The sequence below is a fragment of the Glycine soja genome, chromosome 14 (genome assembly GCF_004193775.1).
Source record: "Glycine soja cultivar W05 chromosome 14, ASM419377v2, whole genome shotgun sequence".
Taxonomy (NCBI): Eukaryota; Viridiplantae; Streptophyta; class Magnoliopsida; order Fabales; family Fabaceae; genus Glycine; species Glycine soja.
In genome coordinates this window covers 937,219-952,374 of record NC_041015.1, presented here as the reverse complement: position 1 = coordinate 952,374, position 15,156 = coordinate 937,219, and the positions used below count along the sequence as shown (strand labels likewise).

General features: G+C 32.6%; 2 protein-coding genes and 1 long non-coding RNA gene across 3 annotated transcripts; 2 read left to right on the top strand and 1 right to left on the bottom strand.

Annotated features, from left to right (window-relative positions):
• Positions 1 to 5,190: 5,190 nt before the first annotated feature.
• LOC114385344 (E3 ubiquitin-protein ligase At4g11680-like) lies at positions 5,191 to 8,169 on the top strand. The gene is made up of 3 exons (XM_028345384.1): positions 5,191 to 6,284; positions 6,991 to 7,372; positions 7,711 to 8,169. The coding sequence occupies exons 1-3, from the start codon at positions 5,794 to 5,796 to the stop codon at positions 7,855 to 7,857; spliced, it is 1,020 nt and encodes a 339-aa protein (XP_028201185.1). The 5' UTR covers positions 5,191 to 5,793; the 3' UTR covers positions 7,858 to 8,169.
• A 619-nt stretch (positions 8,170 to 8,788) lies between these two features.
• Positions 8,789 to 10,113, top strand: LOC114385345. Its single transcript, XR_003660859.1, has 2 exons — positions 8,789 to 9,004; positions 9,688 to 10,113. It is a non-coding gene; the product is annotated as an uncharacterized LOC114385345 (long non-coding RNA).
• A 743-nt stretch (positions 10,114 to 10,856) lies between these two features.
• Positions 10,857 to 14,340, bottom strand: LOC114385387 (heat shock cognate protein 80). Its single transcript, XM_028345443.1, has 3 exons — positions 13,761 to 14,340; positions 13,042 to 13,183; positions 10,857 to 12,944 (listed from the first exon to the last, which is right to left on the bottom strand). Exons 1-3 carry the CDS (start codon positions 13,884 to 13,886, stop codon positions 11,110 to 11,112), a joined length of 2,103 nt encoding a protein of 700 aa, XP_028201244.1. The 5' UTR covers positions 13,887 to 14,340; the 3' UTR covers positions 10,857 to 11,109.
• Between the last annotated feature and the right edge of the window lie 816 nt (positions 14,341 to 15,156).

Genomic DNA, 15,156 nt, shown 5'->3' with positions numbered 1-15,156 from the left:
ATAAAACGAATTGTAATTATTATTTGGTTACAAATATCAGCTCTATATTAATTGGATGTATTAATTATCATGCTTAAATATATTTTTAATTTCGAAAATATACTTGAATATCTTTTGGTTTCTAATAATTTTATTATTATTTTTGGTCTCTAAAAAAATTATTTTATATTTTCTTCTGTCATTACATTGACATGTTAATTGTAAACTCCACCATCTGATAGTAAACATACTGAGGACTTTAATAAAAAAAATATTCAGGGATCGAACGAAAAATTCAAAAATATTTTAAAAATCACTTACTAGAACCAAAATTCAGAAAAATCAAAGTATGCTTTGGACAAAAACTATTTTTGTCTAATTATTAAGAGCTACTATTACTGTCAGACATAAAGTCTAACTGTTCATACTTTTTCAATGGACCTAAGAAAATATGCACATAAGTACACAGAGTTTACGTTGGATCAGATATTCACAATTCACATGTTTAAAATGTCCAGAATAATTATTTTTAAGTTTGTTTTTACATGCAGGAAAAAATGTTTTTTTTTTACATAAAAGAATTTAATTTTGATACATTTTAGTCAAAAAAAATTTTACAAATTTAAATGATTAGGTTTGTTGTAACTAAATTAGTTACTACATTGGACTTTGTTGTAATTCCAATAAATGATGATATAAATGTAGCAATCAGTGAGGACATAATTACAAATAAGGATTAAATTGATTTTGTTTTTGCATAATAGCTAAATTGAATTTAAACTTGATATTTATCCATGTGTTGTGCGGGTTAAAAATATACGCTACAATCCTACAAAAATTAGGGATTATGTAAATAGGATATTTAAACATGTTTTCATTTAAAAACAATATAATATAAAAATTATAATTATATAAGTAGGATATATGTTATAATTTATACATGTTATAAATATGATATGTTTTGTAAGTGCTACGTGAGGTTAAATAATTAAGCATTATCCTGAATCGAAGGAGCACAGCACAAGAAACACATGGGATAGGAGTGAGGAGTCAAAATAACATCTACGGAATTTTTAAATGGAATTTTATAACAAGCAACATGTGTGTCAAGAACTTAATATCACGCATGTATATGTATGTACATCCCATGGCCTGCATAGACCCACCAAGTTCCTTTTAGAACAAAACCTTAAGTCCTGTCATAGTATTATTTGATGTATTATGCAGAAACTTTCCGTTGAAGTTATTTCTGATTTCTTTTGTTATCTCCAAGAGCTTAACTGGTTCTTAAGCATCACCTCATGATCCTACCTAAGGGACACAATATGATAGAACTTTCAAAAATCTTATTAAAAATATATGGAAAAGGGGAGAATAAATTATATTTCTATTATATAAAAAATGAAAATAGATAAATCAATATAATTATTGTAGTCAGTTTTGTAGTGGACCAATTGTTGTAATTCGTTGATCATTAACTTGAATTTTGAAAAAGAAGTTCAAATATATTCTAGCATTAATTAATTTTTTAGTCCTCAAACGGAGGTTTTCAATTTTTGATTTTTAAACTTTTTTTTAAATATTTGGTCCTTAAATAATTTTCTATTATTATAAATAGTTCTTCCCATTAATATTCTATGTTAAATGTTGAACTGTCTAATTAGTTACAAATATTATCATAGATTAGAATAAATTTTTACTCAATGTCAACAAAAATTAGGTGCATTCATGGCTGTTCGAAGCGTTAGACTCAACAAAAGTTCTTCTCTTTTCATTTTGTATTTAATAATATAATATTTTAATTATTTACCTAAATATAATAAAAATTATATAATATGTATGTGATATTTAATTGAAAATACTTCATCACTTAACAAAGAATATTAATGTCACAACAACAAATATTTTAGGGATCAAATTTTTAAAAAAATAATAATTTAAGAACCAAAAATTCAAAAAAAGCACAAGGACTAAAGAGTTAATTAATCATATACTTTATTATTCACAATATTATGATAGACGAAGCGGTAAGACCCGCGTTAGCAACAACTTTTTTTTTCCTTACTGTTTAATGAGGATACAATTAATTGAGAAGAGAAAACAAATTCGTGCTGTATAATTGTCTTGAAATCAGAAGCTGCATGTATGTGACTTTTACTCAATTATATTGAATATTTGTATGCGCGTACAAATCTAACCTACCCAACTCAAGCAATTCTTTAGTTACTATACAGAATTTGACATGCACCTTTTATTGGAGAACCATCCAAGTGTACTACTGTTCGAAGTTGGTCAAAGTCAAATAGTTTTTAATCGAGATGTTGGAGTTTTGTAATTTTTACAATAATTATTTTAAAAGTAAATTCTAATATAATTTTGTGACTGATTCACAGCATATAGTAACGTAATCAACCTTTTTGCTTTCACATGAAATTTATAGTTGGTACGAGGACAACCGGGGCAAGCACATGAAATTTTGAGGAAATTGGTTTGATTTCGCATACTTTTCTAATTAACATAATGAACCTTTTTGCTTCATTTTGTTGTTTAACTTTGAAGGCTTTTTGATTTGTCCGTGTATACATGAAGATAGAGTTTCGGGTTCAAATTCAATTGTTCCCATTTCTTATCCATTTTCCGAAAGTGATTGCAAGATACGTCAACACTAACACGTTGCATGTCTCACCGCCCAAATTGGGGTCAAATTTGATCCTAATACGTCACAACAAACTTAATCGACGTGTTTTATTTGTTAATTATGTGTTTTCTTTGGAATATAATCACTTCAGCAACACTTGCCAAATTCTTAATGGTTAACACATGGTTGAATTTTAGTCATTCAAGTAACAATATTAATTAACATGCTGATTAAACATCTCGCTGATTCCTTTTAGATTCCCTATCTGATTGATTTCCTTTTATGTAGCATTTAGTCGTGAGGGGTGAGCCACTTATTTTATGTTGATTTTAAACTTGACGGAACCTTTTTTCTTTTTTAAAAATTAAAAATTAATATTGATCCCAAAATGATTTTTCTCTGATTTAGAACTAAGGATCATATAAAATGTATATTTGAAATTTATACACTTTGCTCCATTAGTAAATTAACAACGCATGAATTTGACCTTTAATTTAGCCGTCAAAATTTTGGCCTCTAATTTAGGCTTTCCCACGTTTGATTTGGATTTATGGTAACCAAATAGAAAATTAGGTATAATTGATAGATTGGGTCGACAATTCTACGTTTTCATTTCTTTTTTCCTTTTAATTTTCCACCTATATACTTTAATTTTCCTTTTAAGGGCCAAGGTGTGCGTTGCAATGTTAATATTTTAGTGGTCTGATCAATGACCAATTCTACGTTGCAGTGTTTTTTTTTTTTGCAACAAAAAAACATGTAACCAAAAAAATCTCTTTGTTTTTTTTTTTAAACAATTTTAATCTCTTTAATTAGTTTATGCTTTTTGAATGACTAAAATAAATGGAGACTAACACTAGCTCTACATCAAGTGCATGTATGCACCAAAATGACCACATAGGAAGAAATACAAAAATCAATAGAAAAATTTAATTTAAGATGTTCAATGCATAGGTCCATATCTAGTTTCCAATAATTGCTTAGCAATATAATCAAATTTAGTTTTTACTTCTGCTAGCCCTACTTTGTCCTACATTAATTAGCGGATGGTGACCCGTTAGGCTTGCGTGATCCCACAAGTTAATTTGGAAACTAGAAGATTAGTTATGGGCTAATACGAATATAATTTATGAGTCAAATTAACGACTATAGAAATAATCGCAACTGATCGATGTTCTGTTAGCTAAACATATTTTTGACAAAGACCTATAATATTAAGTATAAATAAACTTATTCACTGTAGCACAAGAATATTGGTATTCATACAACTCTACATTCAATCATCTTTAGAAAACAACTAGTAGTTCCATCTTATTTCATCTGAAAAAAAATATTGGTGGGGCTGTTTAAACTTAGGTTAAGCCACTTATGAGGCCAGTGGCGGAATCAGGAAAAAGTGATAGAGAGGCAAAAATTTAACACATAAATCGACAATGATTTATAGAAAAAATTAATTTTTCTCATAATTAAATTATTTTATCTATCAAATTAAGAGTAATTTAAAATGGAATAAAAAAATAATTTAAAACCTAATAAATAAATGATAAAGCATATTCGAAAATAATTAACATAGTTGAGCCTGTACCAAAAAATTAATGTAATTAAAATCAATTAACGTATAATTGCTAAAAATTATTTATATCATATGAAATAAGTAGTTAATATTTGAAATCAAATTTTATTATTTTATACGCGTGTTGACTAGATAATACTGGAATATTTGGGGGGAAAAGATACAGATAATAACAAGAACTTATGGTAGAAATATAAAACTATAAACTGATCATCAACGTAAAAAAGAACAAATAGTAAAATTCATCGAAGGGGGGGGGGGGGGGGGTCAATATTAGAATTCATGGGAACGATAGTAAATTTTATTTACTCGGAAGGCGACTGTCCGTACTGCAGTGAACCTAGTTTGGCTCCTGTACAAAAGATTTAATCTTACTCTTAATTAACCGAAATTCAAAGATTTTTCTTCAATTATAACAATTTACAACAGGTAATAAAAAGAATAAACTTTGGAGTTGTGTGGTTAATACGTAAAACATAGAAATTATTCCTAGACACAAGGAGGGCCACACTACTCCAATGTGACACAAACTGTTGGTTGGATTAGGTGGCCAACCGTTTACCACATAATCCCAAAATATCAACTGTACCCGCCAGAATTCAAATCATGTTTTATGATTCATTTATCATATAAAGAATTAAAAGATTGAAATTTTGTTGGCCATAATATAAACAAATTCCCAGCGTATGTATCAGATAATAACTTCTAAGTCTTATCCACTTGATTTCAAAGAGAAATAGACTTCACTTTATTTTCACCCAAAAAAAATGTGTTTGTGATAATCTTCTGATATATAAAGAGACAAACAAACAATGTTAAAATAACTTTTTTGGGTCTCTCGTTTTATTTTTTTAGATTCAAGTTAAATTCCACTCAAACTAACAAAGTATTGGTAAGAAGGAAAAACATATAACAAACTTACGTGAACTAACAGATGCATTTTAAGGGAATAAATTAAATTGTTTTGAACTTATGTGAACAAAACTAAAACAAAAAATAAGATTACTGATCAAAATATTTTAGCCAACAAAGAAAGGGAGAGAAAAGAAGGGAAATTGGAGTCCAATTGCTTTCTGAGCTTGGCTTCATATAAAAATAAAGCCTAGAGGAAGTTGGCCAACGGTTAACTTCCCTCCAAACCTTGTGATTCCCTTCGAATCAAAGCAAAACTTAGCAGTTCGATTCTTGGTCACCCTCTGAGACACAACCTCACCTTCCTGACATATCCTTCACACCAATCTTCCCTTCCTCCTCTTCTATATACACTTCATCATCTCTATCCCCTCTTCATATTTTTTCTATTCTTAACCTTTCTCTACAGTATGTGTTTGCTGAAAGGATCATGTTATTGAAGCTTTTTGTGATATTTGTCTGATTATGTTGCTAGGAGTTAAAGGTGGTGCAGACCCAGAAAAGATCTTCCAATCAAGGTACTAGTTCCATCCATCAACAAAGTTGCCAATTGGGATGCTTCATTTTCAAGGTTCTTTTGATGCAAACCTGTGCTTTTAAGAAATTAATACTGCTGCTGGATTCAATTACTTGATCTTTGATACAAGTCTTTGACAAATTCTCAACACACGGGCAAAAGAGAACATTTCCAATGAATTCTAGGTGCTTCCTTGTTCATCCGCAACAAGAGTATAGCATGGTTCCATTTTCTTCAAATTCTGCCACAGAAGATAGAGTGGCTAGTGCTCGAAACAGGCCTCCACGTGTCACCCCTCCTTCCTTTATGGTTCGGATGGCCATGAGAATATCTAGAGCAAGATGGTTTACCTTTTTGAGAAGAGTTTTTCATTACCAAAATGGATCAAGGTCCAACCTTGGCTCCAACCCTTTCAATTCTAGCACTTGGATGATGCTGGAGTTTATTGCCTTGATTCTCCAAATAACAATTACAACGTTCACTTTGGCCATTTCCAAGAGGGAGAGACCTATTTGGCCGATGAGGATTTGGATTTCTGGATATGATATTGGCTGTGTTCTTAATCTGCTTCTACTTTATGGACGCTACCGTCAAATTTATCTAACTCAAGGAGATTCTCTCAGTCTTTCTGATATGGAACAGCAGAGAAACAATGAAGAAACCAGGTATCCTGTGCGCTTCAACAACTTTATTTCAGTCAATTTTATTATTAGTAATGGGTTATTGTACTCATTGGCTATATTATAGTGTACTAATGGCATGAGTATGCTCTAAAATTGGCTAGAAAAGCTTGATACCATCGTTTTGTTGGTTAAATATAACTGTTATATAAAAATAAATTGTTCTCCTTGAATTGATTATAAATAATATTTGGACAAAACAAGTTGGATTGTTGGAAGATAGGAAAATACCAAGTGTCAAGTAATCATAAAGTTATCGTAATTTTAATTTATTCTCTTAAAAAGAGCTTGGAGGAATCAAATACCCTCACATACCTTTGTCACTGCGATCAGTTCGTGGCATTTACTTTTGAAAGAGTAGAATCTTTTGTTTATTGCATTTTTTTTATCTAGTTGAGGATATAAATCATGTGAAAATTGAAAAGCCTAATATAGAAGTTTTACCAACTTCTTTTTCTATTAAAATGTATTGTAATTTCAAGTTGACGAAAACCATATCCAAGAATTAACAGTACCAAATAGGAACTGAAAAATAAATTGTAAACTCTATTTGTATTATATTGTCTGGAATAACTTCCATAGTCATTGATTCAATCAGAGAAACAAGTTTTTATTTTTATTTTTAGAGCCATGCAACCTTTTTGTGGTTGAAATTTGAAATTGTAATTTTAATTTGCACTCTATTGTACAGGATGTCACACTTGATGAATAAATGCCGGACTTCACTTGAGCTTTTCTTCGCCATATGGTTTGTGATGGGAAATGTTTGGGTTTTTGACTCACGTTTTGGATCTTTTCATCATGCTCCAAAGCTCCATGTGCTCTGCATCATTCTCCTTGCTTGGAATGCAATGTGCTACTCTTTCCCTTTCCTACTGTTTGTGTTGTTATGCTGCTGTGTGCCACTAATTAGCACCCTCCTCGGCTACAACATGAACATGGCCTCTTCCAATAAAGGAGCTTCTGATGATCAAATTTCACAACTTCCAAGTTGGAGACATAAAGAAGCCGGTGTCAAGTTAGAGCTTGGCAATGGCTCTGAAGGCAGTAAAAAATTGATCAATGAAGACCCAGTAAGTGGTACCATTAGTACATATAGACTACAAATAAATTAAACTTCTCCTATAAATTAAAATGAACTTATGCACTTCATGTGTTTTATGGAGAAATTTATAGAAATAGAGCTCAAGTAATGCAACCCAAAAATCTGAGACACAAAAATGACAAGTGTGTTGTTTACTAGCCCTTTGACTTGATATACAGCTAGCTAGCCACTTAACAGCTAGTAATGTAGTTGGGCATTTTTACCCTCAATTTGGATGTATGCTTTTAAGTTCCATTCATTTTAAGATTTGACATATTTCAATTTCTATTGAATTGATAGATTTGTTATGTTCTGATCTGCTTACAGGAATGCTGTATCTGCTTAGCCAAGTACAAAGACAAAGAGGAAGTTAGACAATTGCCCTGTTCCCATATGTTCCACCTAAAATGTGTGGATCAATGGCTAAAAATTACATCATGTTGCCCTCTTTGCAAACAAGGATTAGAGAGGTAGAAATAGCAGAAACAACAGTCAAAAGGATTAATCTTATTTGGTCACATGTACTCTTGATATTACCCTCAGTTTTTTCTTCTTCTTTTTCCTTAAATTTTGGTTTAATATACTTTACACGTGTCACTTGAGTGAGTTTGTATATGTACAGAATAGCTCACCAGTGACCAAAACTATAATGTGTGGTTGTAAGGAATGGATCCCATAACCATTCAAATTAGTGATTTTTCTTGTATTGTCATCTAAATACTGCGAGATAAGCATCTGCATCTCTGTAGGGAAAAAATTAAGGCAAGTAATATATTCGTTCCTTAATTCTTAAACAATAAAATGTCCATAATTTAGGGCTTTTTCCCCTAAAAAAGTTACCAAAAAAAATGTCCAGTCTTTAGTATAGTCTTTGTACACTTGCTACTTTTCGGCTTTCTACCAGAATATTTTGACTGCCATTGATATAGGCTGTGTTGATATCGAATGAACAGATATGATTTATTTTGCATATCTAATATTAGAATTCACAAAATTGTCAAACCAACGACTAAATAAAACCAAGTATTGGAATTCACTAAATAAAACCAACTACTAAATAAATTTATCCAAGTATTGTTATTCTTGTCCTAAAATAGCCTAAAAATTGTCAAACCAACCCAAAAAAAGCACAATAACATGAAGCAACAAGCAACAAGAAGGCATCATCGCTGTAAAATTAGCTTAAGATTGTCAACGTGACAATAAAGAATCAAAATGGTGAAAAATAAAGAATATCCAAAAGAAGTACAGCGTCACGGAAGCTGTAAAATTATTGCCAATCTGTCAATCATATCAAGGAAAAGACCTATCATAGTCATAGAATATCGTGTCCAACTAGGTTGAGAAGAAAAAACGCCAGCAGAGCATTTTGAGAACTTGTGGCCATAAATTGTTGATTGAAAAAATACCACATATTTGAAACAACAAAGCTGAGATGGTTAACGCCCAAGATTTGTGCTATCTAAGAGCTGAGTTTTTCTGAATCTTCAGAGGAAACATAACATCATATTAGGGACCCTCCCTCTCTACATTGTTGCAGAGAATACAAAGCCTCAAGTGAACCAAGCAATTCATCTGCGGAAGGACATCATATTTTGTACACGCCTTCTCAACTATCTAGGTATAAATTAATCACTTATATATGGCTTCACCCTAAAATCAACATTTACGAAGTATACATACATTATTCCTAGAGGGAAACCAATCAAGCTTCTTGTCATGAAACATGATTTAATGTTATTATCTCATTAGCATTTATGCATGTACCATGTCTTTAATTCGTGATATCTTGCTTCATAAGCAAATCATATAGTGGTGTTATATAGCACACATCCAAACAAAATCATAACACAAGGAAATTAAGATAAGCGCATCACAAGGTAACTAACTCTCTTCTTTGATCTCCATCATATGCATATATGTGCTTAGACACAAGGCATAGGATATATTATTAGCAATTAACACCTTTTTTAAGAATCTAACAAGTGCAGCTGTTATGTAAAGTCCAACCGTGCAATGATCTGTTTTACCTGCTGTTATGGCAAATCATGCAATGTCTTTAGATGATGATTGGCATGTTTATGATTCTGTTTCACCTGCCGTTATGGCAGACGTAAGCTCGACTGTGTTCCCTTGTGGTTTTTAATCTAGTTTCTTGGGGCTGATTGCCCCAGTCATTCATCAAAAAAAAAAAAAAGTGTAAAGTCCAACCATGCAATTATCTTGTTAAATTGTTTAGTAGTTGATTTGCTCAAATGTTAGAGCATTTTGATGGTTAATTCTTAATTGAATATGCATGGTCAGGAAAGGGATGGAGGGAAATATGGAGAAAAAGTCCCCTTGCATGAATGTAATAAAGCTGGATGGTAAAGAAATAAAAATGCCTGGCTTGAATATGGTTGTGTCTGTGTCACCAACACCTCAAGCTGCATCTGCATTGAAGAAGTCTTCGAGTGAAAGGAGGAGTTGTCTATGCTCACCCACCACACATGTTGGATCCTTCAGGTGCCGGCACCACCGTTCAGGAATGAGCCATGCTAGCTCTGTTGGCTCCAATCTCTCTGCAATGAGCTCCAACGACTCACTCCAATCTCAATACTAGCCTTGCCTGGCTTCTGTGCTTGAATATGTTGTGAATACTGCAAAGTTTCAATGGAAAGAACTCTCATGTTAACTAAATTACTTGTAATGAAATAAGTTTTTTAATAACAAAAATATTATTTTAATTAATTTTTTTTGTGGGATAAGCTTTTACTTGATTTATCTCTTCTACTTAACAAGTTGGATATACGGAGACCATTGTCTAGAATTATTGGGGCCTAAGAAAAAATTCTTAAAAAAGAGTTTAATAATCAATTATTAACTATATCAATTTATTTTATATATGTTAATTATTAAATTTTATGGATTTTATAAATAATGATAATAAAAATATTGTGCCATCTTTTTTTTATCATTCAGCACAACAAAACTAGCAGAATCTACATCTTCCAAGAGAAGCATTTGAACATCAGAAAGTGCTGCAAAACTAAAATATGTTGAGACGAAGACGCTTCACGTTCAGCTAAAACATCAGCATTTTTTACCTTCCGTGAGGGTATATATATTATAGGTGCATACGGATTACTACCTGTTTTTTTTTTTTTGCCGAATTGATGGATTATAACTTTGTTTCAAAGCAAAATAAATATTTATAAAATAAAATTATTCCTATTAAAAAGCAAAAATGTTGTGAGAATGAATTATGACAAGGAGTAATGCTATTTTTCAAAAACGAAAATATTCTGACATTGTTTAAATTTTAATATAAAAAAGAAAGTGACAAAATATATATAAAGGTGCTTACATATTTAACATAATGGTGCACTTATCTGTCTATTAATTTCTTTTATCTTTTAAATGAGTTTGAGAGAACAAATAGTAAGTTTAAAAAATAATTAAAGGGTAAAGCTCTTATCCCCACCTCAAAGTGATTAATTCCACTAAAGTAAAAACATTTTCATTCCCGAACTGAAACTTCCGCAATCAGCATACACGTTTATACGAAGAAAGCACAAATTCATTGGCCAGGGAGCGGACACAAATTTACCATAAAGAAACTACTACATACGGCACCTAACTAGCCAACGTTCCAAAATTTCGAAAATTCAAAAAACATAAAACATAGTAAAAAGACTGTTTCTCCAATCATTGTTTATAAAAACGTAACAGGCAATTAAGTCAGATTTAATCAACTTCTTCCATCTTGCTACCCTCAGCATCTGCATCAGCGTCCTCAAGAGGAGGCATGTCAGCATCTGCTTCACCAGCATCTTCATCAATGCTCAGTCCAAGCTTCAGCATCCTGTGAATCCTGTTACCGAAAGTGTTGGGATCATCAAGGCTGAACCCAGAAGTTAGAAGAGCAGTCTCAAAGAGCAAGAGCACGAGATCCTTCACAGACTTGTCATTCTTATCAGCATCTGCTCGCTTCCTCAGCTCCTCCATGATGGGGTTCTCAGGGTTAATCTCCATCGTCTTCTTGCTCGACATGTATCCAGCCATGCTGCTGTCCCTCAATGCCTGTGCTTTCATAATCCTTTCCATGTTGGCTGTCCACCCATATTCACCTGTCACCAGACAGCAAGGAGAATCCACAACACGATCAGACACCACAACTTTCTCCACCTTGTCACCCAACACATCCTTGATCACATGGCAAAGACCCTCAAATTTATCCTTTAGTTCTTCCTTCTTTTTCTTCTCGTCTTCGCTCTCATCAAGTTTTAGGCCTTCCTTGGTAGCAGAGACCAACTTCTTTCCCTCAAATTCCTTAAGCTGGCCAACAGCATACTCATCAATAGCATCAACCATGTAGAGAACCTCGTATCCCTTCTTCTTAAGCTTTTCAAGGAAGGGGGAATTCTCGACAGCTTTCTTGCTTTCACCAGTAATGTAGTAGATGTCATTCTGTCCTTCCTTCATCCTGGTAACATAGTCCTTGAGGCTGGTCATCTCATCACCACTCTTAGTGGAGTGATACCTGAGCAATTCAGCTAGCTTTGTCTTGTTCTGAGAATCCTCATGAATACCAAGTTTCAGGTTCTTAGAGAAGGCTTCATAAAACTTGTTATAGTCTTCCTTGTTTTCAGCAATTTCAAAGAACATCTCAATGCACTTCTTGACCAAGTTCTTCCTGATGACTTTCAGGATCTTGTTCTGCTGCAGCATTTCTCTAGAAATGTTGAGAGGAAGATCCTCAGAATCCACAATACCCTTAACAAAGCTAAGATATTCAGGCATCAACTCCTCACAGTTGTCCATGATGAAGACACGGCGGACATACAGTTTGATGTTGTTAGGCTTCTTCCTGGTGTCAAAGAGATCAAAAGGTGCCCTCTTGGGGATAAAGAGGACAGCCTTAAACTCCAGCTGACCCTCAACAGAAAAGTGCTTAACAGCCAAATGCTCTTCCCAATCATTGGTAAGACTCTTGTAGAAAGCAGCATATTCTTCTTTCGTAATCTCTTCAGGTTTCCTCATCCAAATAGGCTTCTGCTTGTTCACCAATGACCACTCGTGAGATACCTCCTTAATGGTCTTCTTTTTCTTCTCCTCCTTCTCCTTATCTTCATCCACATCTTCAACTTTACCCTCCTCATCCTTCTTCTCTTCCTCATCCTCATCATCAGAAATCTCCTTTTCAGTAGTCTTCTCAATCCAGAGAGAAATTGGATAGCTAATGAATTCAGAATGCTTCTTTATCAAATCCTTCAGACGGCGTTCCTCAAGATACTCAAGTTGATCTTCCTTAAGAAACAAAGTTATCTTTGTTCCCCTACCAAGGTTCTCACCAGATGTATCTCTTGTCACAGTAAATGAGCCACCGGCATGGGACTCCCAGACATACTGTTCATCATCATTGTGCTTTGTGGTAACAATAACCTTATCAGCTACAAGATAAGCCGAGTAGAAACCAACACCGAACTGCCCAATCATGCTCACGTCAGCACCAGCAGCCAGGGCTTCCATGAATTCCTTGGTCCCAGACCTTGCAATAGTACCGAGGTTATTCACCAAATCTGGAACATCAAACGCACAAGCATTAGAGAAAACAGACTAACTAACAAGCACAGTTGGCGATAATCTCACAAAGACTAACAAAATATTTAATCTTACCAGCCTTAGTCATGCCAATACCACTGTCAATGATAGACAATGTGTTGTTGGTCTTGTCAGGAATAATGTGAATGAACAACTCTGGCTGAGCATCAAGCTTGCTCTTGTCTGTAAGACTCTCAAATCGAATCTTGTCCAAAGCCTACATTGTTGTAAAGGTAATAACATATGTCAGCAATCAGATATAATGCCCAAAGAATAGAATAAGAGAAAACCTAAATAAAGCATAATTCAGAACAAATGCAAACGACCCACTCCCTTCCCAAATAGAAGAACCTATTAACAACATCAGTTTTGCCTCAATCAAGAGGCAATGGTTGCAGTTAAAAAAACGGCACAGTACCACGTAATTCTCACAAAACAGAGACAACAGGAACAGGGACAAAAATTAAGTAGCTGAAAATCATTAAATTTCAATTATGCTATTTATAATAATAAAGAGAATAATCAGCATTGCTTAACAATGGAAAAAGCACAATATCATAGCACGAACCCTAACAAATTTTAAAAAAAAAACACATCAATTGTTGTACTATGAAGACAGCAACAGGTAAACGCACGCAAGAGAAATCACGAAAAATAAAAGGGAGAAAAAGACATGTCCAACAAACCCGACATGTGTTTGAGCAATAAACATGAAAATAAAGAACGACCGCAGTAAAGGACGTAATCAACAAAAGGAAATAGAAAAGGCTAACAAGGATCGATAAAAATCTTACGTCAGAGGCATTGCTGATGAGCTCACGAAGAAAGATCTCCTTGTTGCTGTAGAAGGTGTTGATTATTAGACTGAGGAGCTGGTTGATCTCGGCCTGAAAAGCGAACGTCTCAGTCTCCGAAGCCATTTCTATTCAGATTCGGAAAAAGAGGGAAGGTAGAGAGTTGCAGCGAAGATGCCAAAACAGAACGAAAAGGAAGGAACGCTTAGAGAAAAATGGAAGAAAGTGGGGAGTTATATAGCAAGTGTTGGCTAGGGTTTTTATGTCTTCTAGATCCTTCTACGCTCCAACTAATCATCTTGCATCACCGTTTCGCCGTGGACCTGGTTTAGTTCGTTTTCAGCCATTTGATTGATTACAAATTATTCATATCATATAATTGAAATCAATATATATCAAATGATCTTGATGAAATTTAATAAATCTGTTTACAGAAGAAGATTAAATATATCTAGATCTAATAATTACGTATTTAGTAATCCTAATTCATGCAATTCTCACCAAGGATCACAATAAAAAAAAAAAAAAAAACAGTTTGTTGTCCTTACAATAACCTATGTCTATAAATAAGAAAAAGAAGATAGTGTGAACAAGATATGATATAAAGATGGTTTAAATTAGGTAAGATATAAAATAAGAGTTAGGATCTCGATATGTTTTTGGTTCTTCTAAATTTGTGTTCTGTTAATCTTGGTTCATATAAATTTTATTTATTTATTTTTAGCTTATGTGAGTTTGTACTTTTCTAATTTAGGTTATGTAAGTTTTTTTTTTGTCTTTTTTTTGTAAGTTTTTTTTTTAATTTTGGTTAATGTAAGTACACAATTAAGGAGACTAAAAATGAATATTGAATCCCAATCAACATGTTTAAGGAACAAATAACATTGGACCTTTTTTATACTTTTCATTTTAAACTGATTTAATTTGACTTTGTGTTTTATGATCATTTAAAATTTGATTATGAATGAAATTAATTTAAATTAGCATTAAAATTTAATGTAATTTTCTTATCCAACAAAAAAATTACCTATAGAAATTGAAACTCGATTTGTATCCATAATCAATTATTCATATGAGATTAAATATGTGAAGGATTATCTAAAATAACATTAGTTGATATTTCAACATGGTTTTAGATAATTCAACATAAAATCAAACACACACTTATAAAAGTGTTGGATTTTAGTTAAGTTTATATAAATGTTTCAATGTTTGGTATATGTCGGAAAATTATTTATGAACTCATAATGGATTTTTAGTTAAAGCATGTGTTAGGTAGGTTTACATTAGATGAAAAAAATTATATCAATTTTTACTATTACTTAAAATTTGAAATAAAAACATTTAATCATAAATAAAACACTTCATTTTAATAAAAAATAAACCAAAATTAATT